The 26,498-nt window shown below is 43.7% G+C and overlaps 1 protein-coding gene across 2 annotated transcripts in view; it reads left to right on the forward strand.

Annotated features, from left to right (window-relative positions):
* The window catches only part of col12a1a (collagen, type XII, alpha 1a), a 363,032-nt gene extending 342,848 nt beyond the window's left edge, over nt 1–20,184 (forward strand). Inside the window, exons 64-65 of one of the 2 annotated variants that reach the window (XM_069930690.1) lie at nt 1,760–1,924; nt 18,821–20,184. In XM_069930690.1, coding sequence (XP_069786791.1) covers nt 1,760–1,924; nt 18,821–18,936 — 281 coding nt within the window. In that variant the 3' untranslated portion in view covers nt 18,937–20,184. Of the gene's footprint in view, nt 1–1,759; nt 1,925–17,084 lie in introns of both variants that reach the window. The other variant, XM_069930692.1, reaches the window with a different exon arrangement.
* Nucleotides 20,185–26,498: the final 6,314 nt, after the last annotated feature.

A 26,498-nucleotide genomic window follows, 5' to 3' on the forward strand; every position in this document is an offset into this window, starting at 1 on the left:
AGAATTGTGTGGTGATCTGTAATTACACCATTAGGCCACCAGGGGGCATCCCGGTGACCTTGTCTATAAAGCAGTCTAGAGCTACAATTTCGCCTTCCAGGTTCGTCTTGCGGAGAGACGAGACCTCTTAGTGTCCATATTAGTTTATTAAAGCTGTCTTCTACTCGCACTGCTGGTGTGGTTATTGTCAGTGTGAATTGTACCATTAAATGAGAGTTAGTCGATCTTGGAAAAATGAAAAACCAAAGTCACTGATGATTGACATTAATCCCAGAGATAAGAACATTTCATTTTCTTTTCAGAAGCAGACCTGTGGCTGTTGACCCCATGAGGCTGTGGGGGAGGGGGGGTGGTGGTGGGGGGAAGGGCTTTTCAGTTTGTGGCTTCATTTAAAACATATGTTGAAGAAGCTGCACAAGACAGTTCTTGAATTACGTGGAGGCAGTCTAGACATTCAGGGGAACAGCTGCTGTACAGTTTGGGGGTAGGCATGAATTTTCCATTCATGAGCGACAAAGGAAGAGAGTAGAAAATACTTTATATCTCCACCGTTTCAATGCACATCTGCGAAGATCTTGCTTTCTGCTGAGTTCAGCAAGAATTTGCAACAAAAGGATAAACTAAAGATGGAAGGAAAATATTAAAGATGCAGGCACTGTGGTTGAAGTAAAAAATACAATGCGGGAGAAGCTGAGCAGGTCGAACAGTGTCCTTTATGTCACAAAGATAAAGATGCGTAACCGACATTGGTGACACGGTCGGGGTAGCTGTTAGCACGGTGCCTTACAGCATCAGAAATCAGGTCTGGGGTTCGAATCCCGTGCCAGTCTGTAAGGCGTTTGTACGTTCTCCCCAGGTCTGCGTGGGTTTTCTCCCGAGGCTATGGTTTCCTCCCACCATTCAAAGCGAACCAGGGGTGCAGATTAAAGGGGTGGCACGGATTCATAGGTGAAATGGCCTGTTACCCTGCTGTATGTCTAAAATTAAATTTACGTTCAAATACAAAATGGAAAATTTCAGACTTGAGACTGATGGAGGTACCTTGATGAAGGGCTCAAGCCCATTATGTACCTTTATGTTTGCTGTTTAAAGAGATAAAGAGGTGATTTCTTTTGACCTGTTGAAGTAAGGTACAAGATGGATGCTCTCATATTTTATCCAGTGGTTCATCCATGATTGTCTCCAAGTTAGTATTCTTCCCATTCTGTGATCTGAAGAGAAATATTCCGTTACCACAGAGCTGTAATAATAACTGATATACTCTTTCAAACCAAACATGAACTTCTATCAGGATTTTTCGTGTATGTCGGCAAGTATATATTTTTTTTTGGAAAATTTAGACATGCAGCATGGTAACAGGCTCTTCCGGCCCACGAGCCCGAGTTGCCCAAATGCCCCAATTAAACCTACTAATCCTGTATCTTTTTGAAGTTTGGGAGGAAACCAGTCCACCCAGGGGAAGCTCACACAGACACAGGGAGAATGTACAAACCCATTCCAGACAGTGCGCGATTCAAACCCGGGTCGCTGGCTCTGTAGTAACAGCGCTGCCGAAGTGTGTTAAACAGTGGATTCAGTAAGGTATGCATGAGAGGAGGTTCAGAACAATTCTTCCTTTAGTACAGTATTTGGCAGATACTCAAAGTCCGGGTTCTTGCATGAAGAACGGCACATAAAGGGCATGGGCTGATGTCAGAACAGGTAAAAAATGTTGATAGCGTACTGAACCAGTCACAATCTCTCTGCTTTCTCTTTCTAGGCCCACCAGGAGCATCAAGAACTGGCCCAGCAGGCTCTCCAGGCCCCAGGGGGCCACTTGGACCTCCTGGCCGTCAAGGACATTATGGCATTCGAGGTCCGGCGGGCCCTCCTGGTTACTGCGATTCCTCAATGTGTGCAGGCATCCCTTACAACGGATATCCAAGTAGGTCATAAGTAAATCACAAAAATCTATAGACACCGTGGTTGAAGTGAAAACACAAAACACTGGAGAAGCTCAGCAGGGGACACAGTGTCCTTTACGAAGAAAAGGGAAAGATATTTTCTGTCAGGCCACTCTCCAGCCAGATCCAGTAACATTATTGCCTTATCCTAAACCTGCTCGCCCTTTCTTTCCCTCCCCCTCCCCCGTCTTCCCAGTTCTTCGCCCACCCAGCCATCCCCCTTCCCTTTCTCTCTCCATCGATAATCTCCTGCCTTTGCTACCCCCCTTCCCCAACCCCCCCACTCTTTTGTTCGGACACTTTGCCGAAGGACTCAAGCCCAAAACGTCGGTTCTGTATCTTTACCTCTGCTCCATAAAAGACCCTATTTGACCTGCTGAGTTTCTCCAGCATTTTGTGCCTTCACTCCAAGAGGGTCATAATGATCAAAGTTAATTGTCTTTGAATTTTAAAATCGTAATTTTTAAACACCTGTTTGAGTGATAAACTCCTGCTAATTTGGTGAATAAAAGACCTCTTAGCTTATGTTAAAATTCCAATATAAACAATATTTTAAAAGATACTAATCTGTTACCTTGAACGATATGACATTTAACAGTAATTTAACGCAATTTAAATCAAAGTATTAAAAACGAATCAGTTTCTTGATGCCTGCCAACCACTCAGTTGACAAATGAATCACAGCTGGGGAAGCATCAGTCGACCATTCTGTCTAGTAATTTGCAATGTAAGAACAAAATAAATATTCATTGCAAAGTTCGATAAAGTGCAATAATATATTTTTCTTTTAATTTAAGTGACTGGACATTTTTTTTTGTTCTTAATGTTCCGGTGGCTACTTGGATAAATCTAAATTTAAACTGATGGCTAAACAAGCAAGTAACTGAATCAAACATCACGTCCCTTCAATGAGAGGTCACTAGGTCGCTGTGAACCAGTGGCGTTTGGCCGAGAAGTTATCAGTAAGGAGTGATTTGACATAGAACACTGCAGCATAGTATCGGCCCTTCAGCCCTCGATGTGGTGCCAATCTATATATTCCTTAAAAAATACTAAACGCTCCCTACCCCATAACCTTCTATTTTTCTTCCATCCATGTGCCCATCTAAGAGTCTCTTAAATGCCCCTAATGTTTCACACTCCACTACCAACCCGGACAAAACAACTCTCTGTGTAAAAAAAAAAATGTACCCCTGATGTCTCCCCTAAACTTCCCTCCCTTCACTTTGTACGCATGTCCTGTGGTGTTTGCTATTCCTGCCCTGGGAAACATGTATTCGCTATCCACCCTATCAATGCCTCTCATAATCTTGTAGACCTCTATTAAGTCTCCTCTCATCCTTCTATGCTCCAAAGAAAAAAGTTCCAGCTCTGCTCACTTTGCCTTATAAGGCTTATCTTTCAAACCAGGCCACATCCTGGTAAATCTCCTCTGCACCCTTTCCACAGCTTCCACATCCTTCCTGTAATGAGGTGACCAGAACTGAACACAATTCTCTAAGAGTGGTCTCACCAGAGATACAGAGAGCTGCAACATGACCTCTTGACTCTTGAACTCAACCCACCTATTAATGAAGCCCAGCGTCCCATAGGCCTTCTTAACTATCCTATCAACCTGCACAGTATCCTTGAGGGATGTATAGATTTGGACACCAAGGTTCCTCTGTTCATCCACACTCTTAAGTAACTGACCATTAACCTTGTTCTCAGCCTTCTGGTTTGTCCTTCAAAATGTATCACCTCACATTTATCCAGATTGAAATCCATCTGCCACTTTTCCACCCATCTCTGCATCCTGTCTATATCGTTTTGTCACCTCTGACAACCTTTAGCACTAACCACATCTCCTCCAACCTTTGTGTCATCCACAAACTTACTGACCCATCCTTCCGCCTCTTCATCCAGGTCATTCACAAAAATCGCAAAGAGTAGGGGTCCCAGAATTGGTCCCTGTGGTTTTCCACTAGTCACTGACCTCCAGGCAGAATACTTGCTCTCTGCTACTCTCTGCTTTCTGCATGTCTGCCAATCGTTTATCCACACAACCAAGGTTTCATGGATTCCCTGCCTCATGACGTTCTGAATGAGTCTCTCATGGGGGACCTCATGGTATGGATCTGCTTCTAATTTTTCTCTCTTGTTTGTAAAGCCAGTGTGGCTTGGTTCACATGATAATGGGACTACCATTAGGGTAGTCCAGGCTCCCAGATTCTCCAGGAATGGCAGTGATGTCTAGATACTAATCTTTCTGAAAGAATGAAAGGCAAATCTTCCCGCAGTTAAGAAATGCTTTAATAAGTGCAAGGAAATGTACAGCTGAATCAGTGTTCAGTTGAAAGTTTTAACTAACTGCTGTTGTAGGTATATTTACTTACCTGAATAGATTTTATTGAATTGCACCTTAGATAATTACCATGAATGTATTTCAAGTTTAATTTTTTTAAAATTTAGTCGTACAGCACGGTAACAGGCTCTTTCGGCCCACGAACCCGTGCTGTCAAATTGACCTACAACATCCACTATATTTTGAAGGGTAGAAGGAAACTGGATCCCCCCCCCCCCGGGGAAAATCCTCGCAGACACGGGGAGAATGTACAAACTCCTTACAGACAGTGCAGGATTCGAACCTCAGTCCCGATCGCTGGTGCTGTAATGGCTTTGTGCTACTCCAACCGTGCTGCTCCAAATTTACATTTACCACCATTCAGTAATTGTGATTGTATCAAATAAACTGATTACATTACCAAATATTTCTTGCCATCTAGTAATCAACAGTAAAATCTGGATCTCTGTTAGGTCACATGTGTCCAGTGGCTGCATTGAACAACAGTAATTGGTGCACAATTTCAATCTGATTCATGGGAAGTAGAGGAAAGAAATGGATAGAGCAGTGGTTCTCAACCTTTTTCTTTCCACTCACATCCCATTTTAAGTCATCCCTAGGCCATCGGTGATTAGTCAGGGATGATACTGAAATATTATTGTTACTGAAATACTTTGCTTGAGAAAAATGGTCACTGGCCCATTTCCTTTGGAGTTCTGAAACCCTGCACAGAACGAGTCAATGAGGGACGATTAAAACTGTGGTTTCCAAACTTTTTCTTTCCACCCACATAAGCAATCCTTACTAATCACAGATCACCGATGGCAGAGGGATCACTTAAAGTGGGATGTGAGTGGGAAGGAAAAGGTCAAGAACCACTGGGATAGGGTAAGGTGACAGAATGATCCAAGGGATTTTGTCTCAAACCTCAGTCCCAATGAGTTCCCAGGCATAATTTTAAGATTTTTTTGGATCTTATGAATAACATAAGACAAACAACAAAAGGCTAATATAGTCAAGTCTAGTTTATTGTCATCGATTCCGTAAGTTCAACCCAGCGAAATAGCATTCTCTGGTCCTCGAAGCAGAACATGCAGACACATAAACAGACATAACATGCAGACGAACAATGCATTTGCAGGACAAATAATTCACCGACTTAAATAAATATTGTTTTGAACATATGAGAGTCTCAGAGGGGTTGTGCGAGCAGTTGCTTTGGTCGGTCAGCGTCTTCGCTGTCATATATTTCCATTTATGACAAAAATGGCACGTAACCCTGTGGCAAGGCTGTCTTGGCAAAGAATTGAGCGAATGTGATTAAAAATGCACTTTATCCAATGTGAAGAGCGATGCCAGTCATTTCAGGGTCACTTCAGATGACTAGAAATTCCACCAGACTTTTCCTGGAGTGATTCACCCTTGTGGCTCCAGACATGATTTCCATAGTACTTATGCAAGGAATGGGGTTATTTAAATGTTACTTCTGGAGCACTCAGTGCAATACTGGACCAAGGAACTGAAAGAAACTATCAAAGTGTATTTCCTGAGGCAATCAGGTTGTAATGACTCACTGGAAAAATACACCAATATACTAGCAGACCTTACCCGCCCATTTTGATTCCCTGGCCCATTCCCTTGCCGACATGTCTCTCCATGGTCCGATGCATTGGCGGTCTGAGATAACCTGCAAATTCGAGGAAAAACACCTCATCGTCTGCCTGGGCATCCTCCAACCAGATGGCATTAATATTGACCTTTGGCTTCCCTGCTCCCAAATTCTTCCTCTGTCACTTTCCCCCTGCTCTGCCTCTCCCTTCCCTACCTCCTTTCGCACAGACTTGAAGAATTCTTCCCCTCCCTCCCCCCCCATCATATCCAATGAACACCTTGTGTTGTTCTGGATTCCTTCCCTCAGTCGGCACTATCCGAATTCTGAGATTTCTTGCTTCTGGCTCATCCTGGATATTCCTTGAATCTCAGGCTCAAAATGTTGGCAATATATCTTTAGTTTGTTTTATGGGCTCTGAGTGACTGGCTGAATTTCTCCAGCGTTTCAATCCCAGCGTCTGCAGACTTCTGTGTCTCACTTTAATAACTCTCTGCTGGATTGAGGGCCCTGCATGGGTTCTCGTTCTTTCATTGGATCTCCAACGGCACCTCACTCCCTCCTGACCCCACAGAACATTGACACAACCCCCCTCCCCCCCATCCCCAACGGTTCCTATTTCCTTCCAGGCTCTTTGGCTTTCATCCTTCGCTATACTGATTCCTGATCACCCAGGATGAAACACAAATCCACCAATGCTTTCCGCACCCCATTCCATTGACTGCACTTCCCCCAGCCCTGGGTAGTTCTGATACATGAAGCCCAACACATTGCTCCTGAGTACTGATCTAATTGCTAACCTATCATTTAGCCATAGATTAAGCACCAGTAAAACTCCTATTAAGATTTTTCATGTCAGACATCTCTCCTGGTCCCCTTCCTCACACCAACTTTTGTCAAAGATCCTTCCATGAACTTTAATCACTTACCTTGCATTAACCTGTGTCTAGGTTCTGATCTTCAGTAGCTCCTATCCCTCCTCACCCTTGGTTCACATCTTAAATATTGGTAATTACAATATCCTCGCAGCATCTATTGAAATTTCCAGCAAGAATGAAATAGTCCTTATGGAAGGTTCATGCATGAGGGATTAATGTTGAGATAGTCAGATGGGTTCAGTGGTGGCTAGAAGATAGACACAGAGAGTCATGTTGGATAACTATCTATCAGGATGGAGGGCAGTGACGAGCGATGTGCCTCAGGATTCGGTATTGGGTCCCTTGTTGTTCGTCATTTGCATTAATGATTTGGATGATGGAGTGGTAAATTGGGTGAGTAAATATGTGGACGATACGAAAATAGGGGGAGTTGTGGATAGTGAGGATGGTTTTCAGGGACTGCGGAAGGATTTGGACGGCTTAGAAGAGTGGGCTGAAAGGTGGCAGATGGAGTTTAATGTAAATAAGTGTGAGGTACTTCATTTTGGGAACAATAACCAAAATAGGACGTATGCAGTGAATGGGAGGGGATTGAGGAATGCAGAGGAACAGAGGGATCTTTGAATAATGGTTCATCGTTCTTTGAAAGTGAAATCTCATGTAGATAGAGTGGTAAAGAAGGCTTTTGCTATGCTGGCCTTTATAAATCAAAGCATAGAATATAGGAGCTGGGAGGCGATGTTGAGACTGTTCAAGGCATTGGTGAAGCCAAATTTGGAATATTGTGTGCAGTTCTGGTCTCCTAGTTATAGGAAAGATATCAATAAGGTAGAGATGGTGCAGTGTCTAGAATATGGAGAAAGATTGAGTAGACTGGGTCTTTATTCATTGGAGTGTAGATGGTTGAGGAGGGATTTGATAAAGGTATTTAAAATGATGAGGGGGATAGATAGAGTAGATGTGAATAGACTCTTCCTCTTGAGGGTAGGAGAGATTGGAATGAGGGGTCATAAGCTAAGAGTTAGGGGGATAAACTTTAGAAGTAAGTTAAGAAGGAGCTTCTTCACTCAGAGTGTGGTGGCTGAGTGGAATGACCTTCCAGAAGAGGTGGCTGCAACAGGGTCAATCCTGTCATTTAAGAGGTCGGATGAGTGCATGGATGTGAGGGAACTGGCGGGTTATGGAGAGGGAGCAGGTAGGTGGGCTAGAGGGGCCGAGATGGCCTGTTTCCATATTGTAATTGTTATATGGTTATGTTATACTGAATCAGCAGACCTTCTAGCAATCCAAATGTTTCTATACACAGGTAGTCCTCAGCTTCCAACCTACGCGGGTTTTGTCCACCTGCACATATGACCCAAATTTTAAAAATTCTTTATTAAAACTACTCTACGTCCATATTTTGTATTAAAGATACTGTATACAGTGGTCCCTACTACCGGCAGCAGCCCGAAGTCCACGCTCCCTGTTCCCCACCAGTAGCCCGAAATCTCTGCTTCCCACGGCAGAACGAGGTCCTCCCTGTTCCCCACGACAACCCGAGGTCCTGTTTCCCAACTTACAACCAGCCTCGAGTTACAAGGAATCCTTTGGTCCCCATTACGGTGGAAATGCACTACAGGAAGGACATTGGCCTTCTGAAAAACATATTACGGTAGGGCAGTAGATATGGTGTAGATGGATTTTACAAAGGCATTTGACAAGGTTCCCCATGGTAGACTCATTCTGAAAGTATGGGAAGCATGGAACATGAGCAGTGTAGATTCAGAATTGGCTTGCCTGCAGATAGCAGAGGGCAGTGGAAAATGGAACACATTCTGTCTGGAGGCCTGTAATTAGTGAAGTTCCTCAAGGGTCTGTTCTGGGACCCCTGGTCTTTGTTATTTTTATAAATAAACAAATGAATGATAGGATGGGTCGCTATGTTTGCAGATGATACAAAATGGTTGCAGGTGTTGTGGATAGTGTAGAAGGTTGACAAAATTTACAAGTGGATAGCGCTAGCTGTCCACTATGCGTCTTATAATCTTGTAGGCCTTTATTAAGTCTCCTCTCATCTTGCTATGCTCCAAAGAAAAATATCCCAGCTCTGCTAACCTTACCTCATAAGATTTATTTCCCAATCCAGGTAACATCCTGGTAAATCTCCTCTGTACCCTCTCCGTAGCTTCCACTTCCTTTCTGTAATGAGGTGATCAGAAATGAACACAAAATTGTAGTCTCACCAGAGATTTGTAGATTTGCAACATGACCTCTCTACTCCTGAACTCAACCCACCTATTAATGAAACCCCACATCTCATAGGCATTCTTAGCTATCCTATCAACCTGCGCGATGACATTAAAGGATGTAGATTTGGACCCCAAGGACCCTCTGTTCATCTACACTCCTAAGTAACTGACCATTAACCCTGTACTCATGTCAAAGAGCAAGGCACTTTTTCTGCAAGGGTAAACTGAAAGAGAAATGCCATCTTCCTGTGAGGATGTACTGGGGGATGTCCATCTATGATAGATTTATCCAACATCTCAACACCTCCCAATTGGACAAGTTGTGGCTCATTCTAACATGGAACCAACATATTAGTGATAAGCCCCAATGCTGGAGGGTGACCTAGTGTGGACCCTCAACAGCTCCTCACTTGTCAGGAAGGCGCAATAGTGACTGCACTTCCTGAGAAGACTGAAACGGGCAAGGCGACCAGCCACCATCATGTCAACCTTCTATAGGAACTCTACCAAGAGTGCCCGGCCGGCTGAATGTGGTATGGTTGCAGCAGTGAAATAGGTCAGAGGTCAATCCACAGGACCATAAGAATGGCAGAGAGGATCATGGACTCTCCCCCCCCTCCAACCTCCTCCCACATCTCGACATGATCTACTGGGATCGTTGTCTGAAGTGGGTGCGCAAAATCATTGAGGACCCCTTCTACCCTGTAAACAGCATCTTTCAGCTGCTCCCATTGGGAACGAGATGAAGGAGGATCTGAGCCGGCACCACCAGGCTGAGGAACAGGTTCTTCCCACGGGCTGTGAGAACGCTGAACAACCAAAGAACTGCACACACTGACCATCTGAGGCTCTCAATTGTACAAAACAATATTTATTTATTGATTATAAGACTTGTCCTGCAAATATGTTATTTGTCTACACGTGTGTTATGTCTGGTTGTGTGTCTGCATGTTTTGCACCGAGGACCGGAGAATGCTGTTTTCTCGGGTTGTACTTGTACAATTGGATGTCAATAAACTTGACTTGGAGTGTACAGATGGAAATGAGGAGAAATTTTCCTTTAGACCTTGAATCAAAAATCTGATTTCTGTGCAAGTAAGAAAGTCCAACTGATCTTCATGGGTGACTTCAGAAAGGATCCTTTTGGGAAAAGATGACTGGCCCATAACCCAGAGGTCGATGGATCAAAACCGTCCTGCTAGTGCCCTCGTGGGCAACATCAATTTTCCAACGACTCCTCATTCAAGGGCGTCACGGGTAGCTCCATCAAATATCATCGTAACCCTTTCTAATCCAAAAGGGGGATGACCCCAGCTTCTTCATTCTAACCACAACATGGTTAATGCAATGGTCAGCACGTCACCGTTACAGCACCAGCGATCGGGACCGGGGTTCGGATCCCACCCCAGCTGTAAAGAGTTTGTACGTTCTCCACGTGTCTTTGTGGGTTTTCCCTGGGGGCTCTGGTTTCATCCCATCGTTCAAAATGTACTTGGGGTTGTAGGTCAATTGGGCGCAATTGGGCAGCATGGGTTTGTGGGCTGAAATGATCTGTTGCCATGCTGTATGTCTAAATTTTTTCAAAAATTGAATAGGGAAAGCAAATTATAAGGAGTCATCTCCTCCTGACAAAATGCTTGGATCGTGGTCTTGCTCCAACATCTTGTCTCATGAGTTAAAGAGCAGAGAGTTCACAGAAAGAATGCAAACAATCCAGCCAGTGGTTCATATCCACAGCACGTGCAGATTCTACATGGTGTATCAAAAAATACCTGCCACCCACGTTTGCTGAGAGCCAAGAATGAGGTGAACCCCGTGTCCAGAAGAGATAGGAGCAGAATTAAGCCATTCGGCTCATCAAGTCTGCTCAGCCATTCGAATCATGGCTGATGTTATTTTCTTTTCAACCCCATTCACTGGCCTTCTCCCCACAACTTTTGACACCCTCACTAATCAAGAACCTCTTACCACCGTTTTGAATCTTACCCAAAGATTTGGCCTGCAGAGAAGATGATTCTCTGGAGATTTATGTAAGACCATAAGATATCGGAGCAGAAATAGGGCATTCAGCCCATCGAGTCTGCCCCACCATTTAATCATGAGCTGATCCATTTCCCCACTCCGCCCATAACCTTTGATGCCCTGGCTAATCAAGAACCTATCAATTTTTGCCTTAAATACACCGCCCTCCAACAAATTCCACAGATTTACTGCCCTCTGGCTGAAGAAATACCTCCGCATCTCTGTTCTAAGTGGACTCCCTTCAATCATGAAGTTGTGCCCTCTTGTCCTAGACTCTCCCACCGTGGGAAACAACCTTTCTACATCTACTCTGTACAAGCCTTACTGCATTCAAAATGTTTCAGTGCGATCCCCCTCATTCTCCTAAATTCTAATGTGCACAAGCGAAAAGCTATCAAACGCTCCTCATGTGATAACCCTTTCAATGCCGGAATCATCCTTGTGAATCTCCTCTGAACACTCTCCAATGCCAGCACATCCTTTTTTCAATGAGGAACTCAGAACTGCTCACAATCTTCAAGGGAGGTCTCACTACTGCCTTGTAAGAACAAAAGATTGGACAAAGAACTTTGCTTGGGATTACAGGTTCAAGGATGCCTTTCTGAATAGCTCTCCAAAGGGGTCGGTATTGGCCTGATGCGCTAAATAACTCCTCTCTCATTTTGAAGTTGGAATCCCAATTTTCAAGTATTAATCTTCCAGGCACTGCTGCAAGAAACCAAGGAAAATTGTTTATTGCTCATTTTCATAGTTCCGGCCAATGTCTTGTGCCTGCCATTTTCTGAGCTCCCGTACTCCTGCAGGAAAGTCCATGATCAAATCATCAAATCTGTTGTTCCGTACTTGAGCAGTGATCATGGTTTGAAGTTGTGGAAGGTGTCACTTTGTGGGATAACATTGGATATCAGTTATATAGGAACTGTGAAGTATAGAGAATGGGATGGATGGCACGATTGGCATAGCGGTTAGTGCAACGCCATTACAGTGCCAGCGATCTGTACATAGAAAATAGGTATAGGCTTAGGTCATTTGGCCCTTCAAGCCTACACCGCCATTCAGTATGATCATGGTTAATCAGTACCCAGTTCCAGCCTTCTCCCCATACCCCTTGATCCCCTTAGCCACAAGGGCCAAATCTATCCTACTCTTGAATCTTGACAAGGAACCAGCTGCAACTACTTCCTGTGGCAAAGAATTCCACAGATCTACCACTCTCTGAGAGAAGAAATTTTTCCTCATATCAGTCCTAAAAACCTTCCCCCTTATCCTTAGACTATGACCCCTGGTTCTGGTTTTTCCCAGCATCGGAAACAACCTACCTGCGTCTAGTCTATTTAATCCCTTAAGAATTTTATATGTTTCTATAAGAATTAGCCTGGAGTATTGGGGTTGGAATCCCAGGTGGTCTCTAAGGAGTTTGTAAGTGCTCCCCATGTCTGGGTGGGTTTTCTCTGGGGGAAGGGGGAGGTCTCTGTATTCCTCCCATTTACTGGGGGTTGTAGTTTAATTGGGTGGCAAGGCCTAAAAGGACCTGTTACTATGCTGTATGTCTAATTTTTTTTAAAGAGATAGAAAAACCAACATGGGGAGAGCAGGTCAGAAAGGTCAGAGCAGGAAAGTTACTAATTCTAATGGGAAAAACCAAATCAGGATCCCATGAAATATCCATGGGAACTAGAAAAAGATCTCCACCAAAATGATTAAATCAAGAATATATTGGAAATAGTTAGCAGATGATGTGCCATTTGTGGAATGAGAAACAGCGTTAGCCCCTCAGGTTAAAATTTCATCAGATTTTGAAAAATTTAGAAATCAAACAGGTTTTAAATGAAGGTGGAGGCATCAAGAAGACATGGGACATGACATTGGCAGAGTGCTGAGCAAAGCGAGATTCGACAACATTAATGATATGGTGTCAACTGAGAGAAAGAGATGAAGGCTTTCAAATTGCAGCTCATCTCTCCAGAAGGGATGTAAACAGGAGATTAATGTGAATTCTGTAAAGGCGAGAAACTGTGCTGGAAGGCACAAAACACTGCATATGGTGGAAATCTAGAATGTTGTGTATACTTCGCTGTTCAGGCAGCATCTGTGGAGAGAGAGAAAAACCAGCGTTAGCCACGCAGGTTAATGTTACTTCATTAGAAATGGCCAGATCAGATACAAACCGCAGGGAGCGACATGGTTGGGGTTGCAGTTAGCACCACGCTGTTACAAAACTGGGGTTCTGATCCCGCGCTGTCTGTAAGGAGTTTGTATGTTCTCCCCATGTCTGCGTGGGCTTCCCCCCCGGGGCTCCAGTTTCCTCCCACCCTTCAAAAACCATACCGGGGGGAGTAGGTCAATTGGGTGTGATTGGGCGGGACGGGTTCATGGGTCGAAATGGCCTGTTACCGTGCTGTGTGTCTAAAGCTTTTTAAAATTAAAACTTAAGACAAATCATTTAGTTCACAAGCTGATTTCAAATGGTATCATCACCATTTCGTCTTTCCCTATGACGGACATTCTTTTTTTCTACTTGAACTTTTGCTAATGCCCTTTTAAAATCTCCTCTGTTTCAGACTTTGTTTCATCCGCAAGTATCTGCTCCCAATCTACTTTTGCCATGGCCTTTCTTGGGCCATTGAAATCAGCCTTCGCCCAATTTGGGATACCAAATTTTTTCTGGAACTATTCTCCCTAATTCTAAATACCCCCTCATGGAGTTATTGAGTTGTAGAGACATATGGCGTAAAAGAGGCCCTGACGCTGACCTAGTCAATGACAAATGTTTAGTCATCTACGTTAATCTCACCTGCCCACAGTAGGATTCATCTTCTGTGTCTCAACAATTTAAGTGCTTTTCTAAATATCTCTTAAATGCAGTAGCTTCCACCACCAATTCTGCCAGCTCATTCCAAATATCAACCATGTCCTCTCAGCGGGAACCCAATCAAGTGCATTCACAATATTTAATGCTTGAATAAAAACCTTCTCTATCACCCAAATTCCAATGATCAGGGTGTGACGAATTATATTTTATTTTGCATATAGATAAGCTTTTAAAGGCGATAAATCGTGGCAGGTGTTTTTAGTGTAGGTCACATGCAAACACTACAAAACAGATCCCATTAAAAAGGCACAGCTCTGCTCAAGCCAGACAGTCCAGGCTCCGGGTGCCTTTGCAAAAACTTTGAAGAGTGCCTATAAGGACTTCACAAGTAGGTGTTAATTGGACATGTTTTGGAAAGCAACAGATGAATGGACTCAGAAGATTAGATCTTGTCCAGTTGGCGTTCTAAGAGGGTCATGTGTTTTTCTCTGAGAGAGTGAGAGAGAGAGAGAGAGAGAGAGAGAGAGAGAGAGAGAGAGAGAATTCAGTTCTACAGTTCAGCAGTAGTAGCTGGGACGGGAACATGACAAGCTGGCAAGCTTGTAGAAATACCCCATTTTGAAGATGGGTTGTGAATTCCTTGTTCAGCTTGTTCAAAGCCCTTGTGGTCCATACAAGAAGCTGCAAAATGTTTCACTTGAAATAATTTTTCCTTTTTCTAAAGCAATGATTCAGATTGTAGGCACTGATCCATTCACCACCAACTTCCCTTCCCCCACTATCACCACTTTCCCATCACCATTAAACCTGAGACTTCTCAACCCCATCAGCCCCATGAGGTCAAAGTTTCACCCACCCCAAAATCTATGAATATAAAGCTTCTCCCATGGCAGTTCTGTGTATGCAAGTTTTCTCCTCTTTCCAAAATTGTAGGCCTTTTTCTTTTTCAGGATGATATCTCCATTTTAATCACTGATTAATCCAATATATTGGTCTCAAAACTTAAAATATAAGGGGATCAGCAGGAGGTTCCTTATTCCTTTGACCCAGTCCTCCATTCAATAAGATCATTGCAAGGTCAAGTGCATTTATCATCTGACTGCACAAGTACAACCCGATGAAACAGAGTTCTCTGGTCCTCAGTGCAACACACTGCAAATACACATGCAGACGTAACACACATATACCTACAAACAATGCATTTGCACAGTACTTATAGGCAAATATTGAAATAAATATTATTGTTAAATAAATAGTTGAGTCATGGAGGGTCTGTGTGAGCAGTTCATCAGTCATTCAGCATTCTCACTGCCTGTGGGAAGAAACTGTTCCTCAGTCTGGTGGTTCTGGCTCTGAGACTCCTGTATCTCTTTCTCGACAAGAGTCGCTGACAGATCGTGTGTTCAATGTGATCAGGGTCTTCACTGATTTTGAGAGCCCTCTTTAAGCAATGATCGCAGTAGATCATGTTGATGGGGGGATGGGGGGGAGAGTTCTTCTCTGTCACTCTTATGGTCCTGTGCATTGACCTCTGACCTGATGCTCTACAGCAATTGTATCACACTGCGAAGCAGCCGGCCAGGACCCTCTCGAAAGAGCTCAGTTGAAAGTTTACATAATGGTGGCCGGTCGCCTTGCCTGCTTCAGTCTTCTCAGGAAGTGCAGTTGTTGCTGTGCCTTCCTGACCAGTGAAGAGATGTGTGTCCACAATAGGTCACTTCTTCAGTGGACTCCAAGGAGCCAGGTGCTCTCTACTCTTCTACCACTGAGCTATTAATGTGCAGTAGAGGATGGTCGGCCCTGGTCCTCCTGAAGTTCACAATCATCTCGTTTGTCTTGTCCACGTTGAGGCTCAGGTTGTTCCTCTCGCACTGTTTTGCGTGATTTCCCACCCCTTCTCTGTAGAGCAACTCATCGTTGTTGCTGAGGAGGCCGATGACTGTTGAGTCATCTGTAAACTTGATGAAGCTGTGGGAGCTGGATCTGGCGACGCCGTCGTGGGTCAGTAGCGTGAACAAGAGTGGGCTGGGCCAACGGCCCTTAACGTGATTGTGCCCGATGTTCTGTAGCTGACACGGACAGACTGTGGGTCTTTCCGTTAGGAAGTGCAGAATCCAGTTTCAGAGCAGAGTGCCCAGTCACAGTGAGGATAGCTTCTCCACGAGCACCACGAGAATCTCAAGTTCAAGTAATCTTACCAAAACTTTTGAGTTCTCTGCGAATCGCAGTTGAGTCAAATGTGTATTCTCTGGAATAGACATTTCAGAATTCCTTCTGAGTGGAAAGCAAATTCATTTCATTTTAGTCTGTGGATTCAATCTCCCTCATTTCATGTGTTAAGGACGTTCTCTTCCCTGGTAAATTATGCCCTTCACTGGACAAAACTGTAATCTTCTAGGTCAAATTATTGGAGTTGCACTCAAACTAATTAACAAAGAAAGTCACATCCAGTGTGAGAACAAAACCTTTATGATATTATTACCCCTTTGACTGATAAATCCCCAAACCGACATTAAATTGTATTGTCCCCACAGTTTCAAAAATAATAAATTACTGCAAAGAATAACTCGCAGTCTAATTCAACAAAAATTGCGAAATCCAATTGTCAAAAAAGTCTTTAACAATGAGAAAAATAACCAGATCTTGAGGACAGATTGATTTTTTTTAAACTTTGCTAAAAACAGATGCTAAAATCTAACCATTGGCAATTTTTCAAATGAATGTCTAACATCAACAATAAGATCTTGCAGTGTAGGTAACAAATGTCAAATAAAAAGGACTTTAATTTTCTCAAAGCTATAGTTCGACTGAGCTTTTGAAACAGCCCAATGAGCAGAGATAAAAGGCCGACTGGAATTTACTCCAACTAGGGCACAAAGGAAATGGACTGTCCTGACAGATATCTTAATGGTCTAAATGTTGTGATGTGATATGTGTTTCATTTTTTTTGTTCGGAATAATTAAAAGAATTTAGAAATAGCTTGTTTATTCGCCACTGCAAAAATAGAAGAGGAAACTATCCAGGTATACCCCGCTCTACGCAAATTTGCTTTTACAAAGAAACCCGTGTTCGCTGTCCGAAAGAAATTTGAATGGGTTTTTGCTTTTACAAAAACTGCCTTCAATAGTGGTCTTTGCTTTACGCCATATTTCGGCTTAAGGAAGATTTCATAGGAACGTTCTACTTTCGTAAAGCGGGGTAGACCTGGATATATATCGATATAATTATTTTTCCCAAAACTAACATCATTCTTAACCTATTTCAGGTTCCGGATAAATTTTACTAGATTCCCATGATGCTTACAAAACAAAACCGAAAAGTCCTGTTTCTGAAATATTTGTTCCCGACCTTAATAAGAAATGAGCCTTTTTGGAAAATTCTCCAGGAGTTGATTTAACGAACTCTGTTGACCATCAGTTCTTCATAAGGAGAGGAAAAAAAAACACACCTACTAATTTATGAGCGTTTGCAGTTTCTATATCTGAAACAGACGTCAGAGATGCCTGCCCTTTTAAGACTGTTTCATCGTGAAGCAAAAAAAAAGAATCTCACGCATGAACAAGGCCTAAACTTACAGCTAATCCTACGGAGGTGGTATCATTTTCCAAAAAAAAAACAAAAAAACCCCATAATTTTTAGCTTGGAATGTTCAAAATTATTTTGTCGTATTGTTTCTGTAAATAACAAATTGTGGCATTTCAATGGTTCGAACAGAATCACGACCCACACCAGCTGTAACACCTATTAAATTGGCTTCTATATTCAGGCCTGCTATTTGCCATTTGCTTTTAGAAAGTAACCGTCCTTTGTATTAAAGTACATCATCCTTAAAAAAATGCAAATTACTGAGAAAATTATATTAACAAAAATATCATGGAAGCCTATAGAGGTGCGAAACTTATCTTTGGCAGTCAATGATGCCAAATTGGCGACCCTGCAGACTGGGTAATTTCTCACCCAGTGGAAAAGAAAATTGGAGATATAAAATAAACTACTGATTTGCTAATAAACTAATGCCATTTTTTTTTTGCTATTGACCAAGGCAAATTTCACGTCAAAGTCTTTCTGTGTGGGTTATAAAACTGGGGGCAAAAGAGTGTGGAGGGCAGTGGGAGTGAGGCCAAGCTAACTTCATGAACATCCACATATACTTAAAATATTTGGATTTCGCTGGAAAAAATGTTTGTATACTCGTAGATGCCACTCATAAGATCAACAGACAAAGAGTTTTACTGGTGCCCAGTTCACAGTTTGTGATAATCGAGGAATGGTACCACAAGTTCAGATTCTGAATGTGTTCGTTCCTGCTCTTCTACCAGGCAACCTTACCCATCTGGGTGTCTGTTTTTACCTCTGATCTATGCTCCAATCCCTCCTGATGGCATAGGATTTGTGAATTTGCACCTCAGCTGTTAGCAATGGTCTATTTTTTTTCTCCATCTTTTTCACAACCATCTTGCATTTCTGTCTGCCCTTCCACTCTCCCTATTCCAAAGTGCCTTCGCGTTATGAGAATGCATGTTTCTAGCAGCATTTGGACCTGCTTGGACGTACATCTTGGCAGCATTTGAGATTAGTATTGATAATGCTCGGGCGTACACCTCGAGCAAGACTTTCGAGACTTTTGCTAAGTATCCGTTTATTAATATTAGATGGCGTGACTTAAGCCATCCCACCAGGACAAACATTTCATTGGTGTGGTTTACCTTTAATTACGGCTGGATTTTGTTTCCAAAAATTCCTTTATTACTGTAAGAAAAAGATGTTTTAACGCAGCTTACTGACAATTTTAAAAGTAATTCTATCGTTCCTGAGTAACTGTTTGAAATTTGTATCATTTGTGCCAAAGACTTACGGTCCAGGCGAATGAAAATCGTATCTATTGTACGGATTTATGTACTGTAAGATTTTGCGTTCAGCATGTTGTGTACACATCTACACATGAGGACAGGTAGGCTGTAATTATAGTGTTTGATATATGAGACGCATATTTCCAACCAGGACGATACGTTCAACCACCCCACCGTCCAGAAACCCATGTTGTTCCGATAGAAAGGGAAGAGGATAAAGAGGTCGACCAAATTGAGACGCCTGGATTTAGCCGAGTGCAATCATGAGGAATGTCCATCAGAGTTCCCATAAACGGGGGAGGGCCTGAAGAGGCTTCGGATCAGGTTGTCTCTGCTTTATTGCCATGTTCTCATCTGCAGACGCTTTTATGGTGTAATTTTGAACAATTTGCAAGAGAGTTTGAATTTTTTTAAAGCGCCCAGTTTGGATTTGAATCGGACATAACTTTTATCTCATAATAAGTGGATTCCTCCTGCCTTTGCATCACTGAAACGATGCTATTAGCAACAGCGATATCTGAAAAATCGGAGAGAGTTCCTCATGTTTACAATCATCCAACACGAGGGACTAGAATCCCTCAACATCCCTCAAATTTGCATTGTTTGAAAGAATGGTAAGCTCTCTCGTAGGGTGTAATCACAGAGATCAAACTCGCCCTCCCTTTCCTGCCTGAGACACAGGAATGTAGCAAATAAATACCCTTTTTTGCATTCATAGCTTTCACTTTCCACCCATCCTCTTCACGCTTAACATTGCAACGTCTCTGCTATTCTTAGCCTGCATAGATTGGATTTTTAACTGCATCTCTCAGTTCATATTAATTCCATTGAAATTGAACGAAACCTCCCCAAAATGTATTAAAAACAAATTATAAAAGACGTTATTCACACCACAGACTGTCTCTGTCCCCGATTTCAGTTGCCCCCCCGCCACCACCCCTCTCATTATGCCCACATCCACAATGGTTACTCCGAACCTTTACCCAACGTTCGGTTCGCACTCCAGATGCTGTTTAAACGATAATGAAAATTAACCAGACAAGCTCATCAATACCTTCCAATTATTATATTGTGTACCTGTATTTTTAACTTATCAGCTTATAGGAATATTTTATTTTTATCTTACAAGTGTATCAGCTGGTTACATGAAAAAAAAAGTGCAAAATACTTTGAAAAGGGATACTGCTTAGATTCATACCAGACACAGTACTTAACACTACTTAAAGGTAATTTTTACGTTAAGATTTTAAGACTTTAAATGTAAATGTGCTGGTTGTCAACAGAATTGTTACAAAAGATGATGGGAAAGCATGTCTGTGATGTATATTTAGTATGGAACTTTTACCAGAATATAGTGTTTTCGGGAACTAGAATGTAGTTGGAATCTTTGCAAGCCTATGGATATAGAAATGTTGCTTCATATTTGTAACTGCAGATTGTGAATTTCACAGCGTAAATTTTCTATTTATTTCTGAAACAAAAGAGGCATTTTTCAATAAAACTACTGAAATTAAACTGATTGTTCTCAAGTTTATTTTTTAAAACCAGTTTTTTTTGTTGGTGTGTGTAACAGATGATAACTGAGGTTTTGTCTGGGAAAAAAAAAATCACAGACTATTCTTGATGGGGGGCTATTCAAAGTCATACGAGAGGACACGAAAGGGCAAGAGGAAACTGATTCCAGTGCCAAAAGAGAAATAATCAGATGTAGCCAACATTCTCTCTACATTTCTTGCAATGGCTTAATCCCGGCCTTCGTAGGTCAAAGTGTTGAGTATTGATGAGGTTGGACAGGACATTGGTGAGGCCAAATTTGGAGAATTGTGGGCAGATCTGGTCACCCAACAACAAGAAAGATAGAAAGACTAGGTGTGGTGAAGCCACTATTGCATATATTCATCAAATGTTACTGACGTGACCCTTCCTGGTTAACCCTGCTCTCAGTGGCCGGCTTGTGATCCCCCTTTCTTCCCCTTAAAGGCTGTCATGCCGCAAGCCTGCCCCCAGTTCACGTCCAGGTCAGGGAGAGCGACCAACACAGGGAAGCCGTCCATCTCTTGCAAATAAAAGCCTTCCGTTTTGGCAACTTCGGTCCTTGTGGAATTGCTAGGATGTTGCCTGGATTTCAGAAGAAGGTTAAAGCTCCTTTTTCCCTGGAGTGTAGAAGAAAGAGGGGAGATTGCCTAGAGCTATTTATGAGGTGGATTGACAGAGTCAATATAGGTAGGTTTCTTCCACTGAGAATAGGTGAGGTACAAACCTGAGGACATGGGTAAAGGGTGAAAGGGGAAAGGTTTAGGGCAGTGGTTTTCAGACTTTTTCTTTCCACTCACATCTTCTTTGGCTTGGCTTCGCGGACGAAGATTTACGGAGGGGGTAAATGTCCACGTCAGCTGCAGGCTCGATTGTGGCTGACAAGTCCGATGCGGGACAGGCAGACACGGTTGCAGCGGTTGCAGGGGAAAATTGGTGGGTTGGGGTTTTTCCTCCTTTGTCTTTTGTCAGTGAGGTGGGCTCTGCGGTCTTCTTCAAAGGAGGTTGCTGCCCGCCGAACTGTGAGGCACCAAGATGCACGGTTTGAGGCGAGATCAGCCCACTGGCGGTGGTCAATGTGGCAGGCACCAAGAGATTTCTTTAGGCAGTCCTTGTACTTCTTCTTTGGTGCACCTCTGTCACGGTGGCCAGTGAAGAGCTCGCCATATAACACGATCTTGGGAAGGCGATGGCCCTCCATTCTGGAGACGTGACCCACCCAGCGCAGCTGGATCTTCAGCAGCGTGGACTCGATGCTGTCGACCTCTGCCATCTCGAGTACTTCGACGTTAGGGATGAAAGCGCTCCAATGGATGTTGAGGATGGAGCGGAGACAACGCTGGTGGAAGCGTTCTAGGAGCCGTAGGTGATGCCGGTAGAGGACCCATGCATCGGTACTCTGTGATTAGTAAGGGGTTGCTTAAGGTGGGCTGTGAGTGGGAAAGGAAGGTTGAGAATCACTGTTCTAGACCCAATTGTTACTGAAATCTTTTGCTTGAGGAAAATGGTCATTGGCCCATTTCCTTTGGAGGTCTGAAACTGTGCACATAACGAGTCAATGAGGTACAATTAAAACAATGGTTTTGAAACCTTTTCTTTCCATTCACATCCCACCTTAAGCAATCCCTTACTAATCACATATGGGTTACTTAAAGGGGTATGTGTGTGCAAAGAAAAAAATTGAAAACCATTTGTTTAGGGGGAAGATGAGGTGGGGACTTCTTTACACAGAGAGGAGTGTGAGTGTAGAATGATCTCCCCACTGAAAGTGGGCTCAATTTTAGTCTTTAAGAAGAATTTGGAAAGGTACATGGATGAGAGAGGTGTGGAGGGATATGAACCAGGTGCAGGTAAGTGAGACTAAGCAGAAAAAATGGTTTAGTACAGACTAGAAGAGCCAAAGGGCCTGGTTCTGTGCTGTAATTTTCTCTGGTTCTATGATTCTACGACTGGGAAAATGACAAGGAGATAATATTTTTCCAAAAATTGAGTTGTCGCCATTTCCATTAGGTTAATTGCCATGAACCCCTGGCTCCCTTCTTCCCCCTGTTCCTCTCTCTCTCTTCCCTGTTCCCTCTGTTTCCTTTCACAGAGCCAAAATCAATTCTCACCTTGGCACTTATCGCATCCAATGAGCACCTTTTGTTGGTCTGGACTCCTCCCTTGCCAGTCTTCAGACTCTTTATTCTGAAGCTTTCCTATTCTTTGTGGAAGGGCTCAGGACCAAAATGTCAGTAGTACATCTTTACCTCCTATGGACGTTGAGGAGCCTCCTTTTGAAATAGACTACAATATTTTTCTGACCGCTGATGTCAGACTAACTGATCTATTGTCCCTTGTTTGCATATCCCTCAATTTTTAACGGGATTACCTTTATCATCTGAAAAACCATTCCACGGATATATTAACAGAAACACCTAAAGTCTGTGATGGTAGTAAAAACACACACAACTGTTGGAGGAACTCAGGAGGACTTGCAGTCTTCATCAGAGGTAAAGATATATAACTGGAAATTTGGGCCTGAGCCCTTCCCCAGTGTTTGAGTAAAACACTGTATTCAAAATGTGAGGGGGTGGGGGCAGAATGGGAAGGAGAGGAGGACAGACAAAAGGTGTTAATTGAATGTGATAAGAGGACAGGGGGAGAGGAAAGGTGAGAGTTGATGGGGAGGGGGGTTGTTTTTGTGAAAGGAGAACGAGGGAAAAGGAAACAAAAAAAGGCAGAGCAATAGGAAAGGAAATATCGGGGGGGGGTGGAGACGAGGGGTGGGGGGAAATGGAATCTGGAGAAGTCTGGTTGGAGGGTCCCCCAGACAGAAGATGAGGTATTGTTCCTCCAATTTGTGGGCGGCCACAGTCTGGCAGTGCACAAGACCATGGACAGACACCTCCTCTGCCCTCCACTCTCTCCACAACAATCCTGACCTCGCTATCAAAGCCGCAGACAAGGGTGGGGCAGTTGTGGTCTGGCGCACTGACCTCTACCTTGCCAAGGACGGTCGGCGGCTCCCAGATACCTTCTCTTACTTACCCCCTTCCACAGGACCCCATCAAGCCGCCAGCTCCAACACTATCTCTGATCTCGTCACCTCTGGTCACCCACGGCTTTCCAATTTCATTATTTCCCATCCCCGCACTGCCCAGTTCTACCCAAGATACACGAACTCAACTATTGGGGTAGACCCATTGTTCTTGCCCTACTGACCTAGCATCGTCTTGCCTTGATCCCATCTTTTCTCCCCCGTCCAATCCCTCCCTAGCTGTATTGATGATATGTAGTATCCCCTCCATCTCCTCAATGATGTCCAATTCCCTGAACCTGATCGCCTCATTTTCACTATGAATGTCCACTCCCTTTACACCTTCATCTCCCATTCAGAAGGTCTTAAAGCCCTTCGTTTCTCCCTTGACAAGAGACCCAACCAGTCACCCTCCACCATTACCCTCCTCTGCCTGGCAGAACTTGTTTTCACTTTGAATAACCTCTCCTTTGACTCCTTGCACTTCCTTCAAATCAAAGCAGTTGCAATAGGTCCCTGCATGGGCCCCAGCAATTCCTGCCTGATTGTGGGCCTTGTGGAGCAATCCTTGCTGCAAGTCTACACAGGCAAGACCCCTCAACCCTTCCTCTGTATAACCATGTAACAATTACAGCACAGAAACAGGCTCTTCTAGATTATGCTGAACACCTTCTCCCTCCTAGTCCGCTATATTGACGACTACATCATACACCGTGAGCTCGTCAACTTAATTCAGTTTGCTGCCAACTTCCACCCCAATCTCAAATAATCCTCGGCAACATGCTCCACTTTCTTGATCTCTCTGTCTCCGTCACAAGAGGCAAGCTTTCCTCAACCATATTTATAGACCCACAAACCCCACAACTACCTCACTACCTCTATTTCCTTCTCGCTACTTCTTCGTCTCTGTCGCATCTCTTCCCTAGATGGGGGATGTGTGGAGAGGAGGGGTGGGGGGAAACAGAATCTGGAGAAGTCGGTTAATGGCATCTGGTTGGAGGGTGCCCCAGACAGAAGATGAGGTACTGTTCCTCCAATTTGTGGGCGGCCACAGTCTGGCAGTTCACGAGACCATGGACAGACACCTCCTCTGCCCTCCACTCTCTCCACAACAATCCTGACCTCGCTATCAAACCCGCAGACTCTGCATCCAACAGATTATCCTCTGGAATTTCTGCCATGTGGAACATGATCCAACGACTCGATACATCGTTTCCTCTCCACCTTCTCTAGGGACCACTCCCTCTGTGACTCCATCATCCATTCCCCACTTGGCACCTTCCCGGCGGCTTAGGAAGTGTCACACCCTCTCCATCGCCACCACTCGGGGTCCCAAAACAGTCCTTTCAAGTGAAGTGACACTTCACTCATTTGTGTATCCGTGGGAGCGATCCACTGCATCTGATGCTCCCTTTGTGACCTTCTCTACATTGGAGGGAATGGGTGCAGACTGGGAGATCGCTTCGCTGGGCACCCTCACTCTGTACGCATCAGTGACAGGGATATCCCAGTGGCCAACCATTTCAATTCCGTGCCCTACTATCATAGTCAGATATCTTTCCGTGGCCTCATGCACCATCCCACCAAGACCACATATAAGTTGGAGGAACAACCCTTGATTTTCCGTCTGGGCGCTCTCCAGCTGGATGCCCTTAACATCGACTTCCCGGCTTTTTTTCTAACCAACTCTCTCTGTTCTCCCTCCCTTCCCTTTCCACCTGTCTCCATTCCTGCATCTCTAGTCTGTGACAGGAGTAATTCACACGTGGCTTCATTGACCCATGTGTCTTGGACCTGTCCTGTTCGCGAAAGATATTGGACCTTTGGTTCTCCTTCAGTAATTCTGGCACCTGATTTACATCAATTCCCTAAACAACTCTTTTTGGAGGTTTAGGAGCAGATGGAACTCACTGCCCGGCTTCTGCTCATCGGACGACCCCTTTCTCCACCCTGATGGTTAAGGGAGAAATTCACTTTAGATGGAAGGACCCCACTCCTTCTACTGTTGTCCAATGGTTTTCGCAAACAACGGCCGGGTTGAATTTAGAAAAAAATTTAGAAGTGTCACATTTGATTCTTCTATTAAATTTGAAGAAGAAACTTGGCGCCCATTCAGACAAGATTTTTGCACGATCAAAGTTCTATTTTTTTTTTTAAGTTGTTGACCCATCCAGATACCATCAAATTTCTCTTCTGGGTGAGTACCAGGCTCCTCCTGTCTGATGATTGCTACACCAAGGCTTTCCAAGTTGTTTTTTGGAGTTGTTTTTGTTTTACAGACTTATTTTTGTTGATTAGTGCTGGAGGTTTTGGTATAGTGAATTCTTTTTTTTCTCTATTTGACTGTGTTTGAGGAGATGAAGACAGTATTATTTTTCATTGGTTGTTGTACATTATAATTTCTCTCCATGCATTGTCTACTCTATGTTTCATCTTGAATTAAAATACAATAAAAAGATTGAAAAAGATGAGAACATCAAAACTCCTTCCAGTCAGCTCAGGATTCGAACCCCACTCCTGATTGCTAGCACTGCAAGGTGTTGCACCAACTACAGTTACAGAGAGAGGTTAAACAGGTTGGGACTATATTCCATGGTGTATAGTAGAATGAGGGGAGATTTGATGGAGGTATTTAAAGATATGAGGGGGACAGACAGAGTAAATGTAGCTCGGCTTTTCCCACTGAGGGTGAGTGAGATACAAACCAGAGGACATGGGTTAAGGGTGAAAGTGGAAATGTTTAGGGTGAGCTTCTTCACACAGAGAGTGGTGGGGGTGTGGAATGAGCTGCCAGGTGAATCCAGGCTCAATTTTAACATTTAAGAAGAATTTGGACAGATACATGGATGGAAGGGATATGGAGGACTGGGTGCAGGTCAGTGGGAATAGGCAGAAAATGGTTCAGCACAGGACAGGACAGGCCAAGGGCCATTGTTCTATGGTTCAGCACAGGACTGGACAGGCCAAGGACCATTGTTTTATGGTTCAGCACAGGACAGGACAGGCCAAGGGCCATTGTTCTATGGTTCAGTGCTGAAAGCATATGGCAACCAGGAAGGAACTTAAGAAAGGACATAGGAGAGCTCAAAGGAGGCCTTGGGAGGTAGGATTAAGGCACTCTATATATGTGAAGAACAGGATGACAAGAATGAAGGTGGAGATGATAAAGGATAAAGGAAGCAACTTTCTTGGCATCAGAGGAGGTTAGGAAGGTCCAAAATGAATGCTCTACGTCGGTATTCACAAGATAAAAGGACCTTGATCAGGTTGAGGTTGG

The sequence above is a fragment of the Narcine bancroftii genome, chromosome 4 (assembly GCF_036971445.1).
Source record: "Narcine bancroftii isolate sNarBan1 chromosome 4, sNarBan1.hap1, whole genome shotgun sequence".
NCBI classification, from domain to species: Eukaryota; Metazoa; Chordata; class Chondrichthyes; order Torpediniformes; family Narcinidae; genus Narcine; species Narcine bancroftii.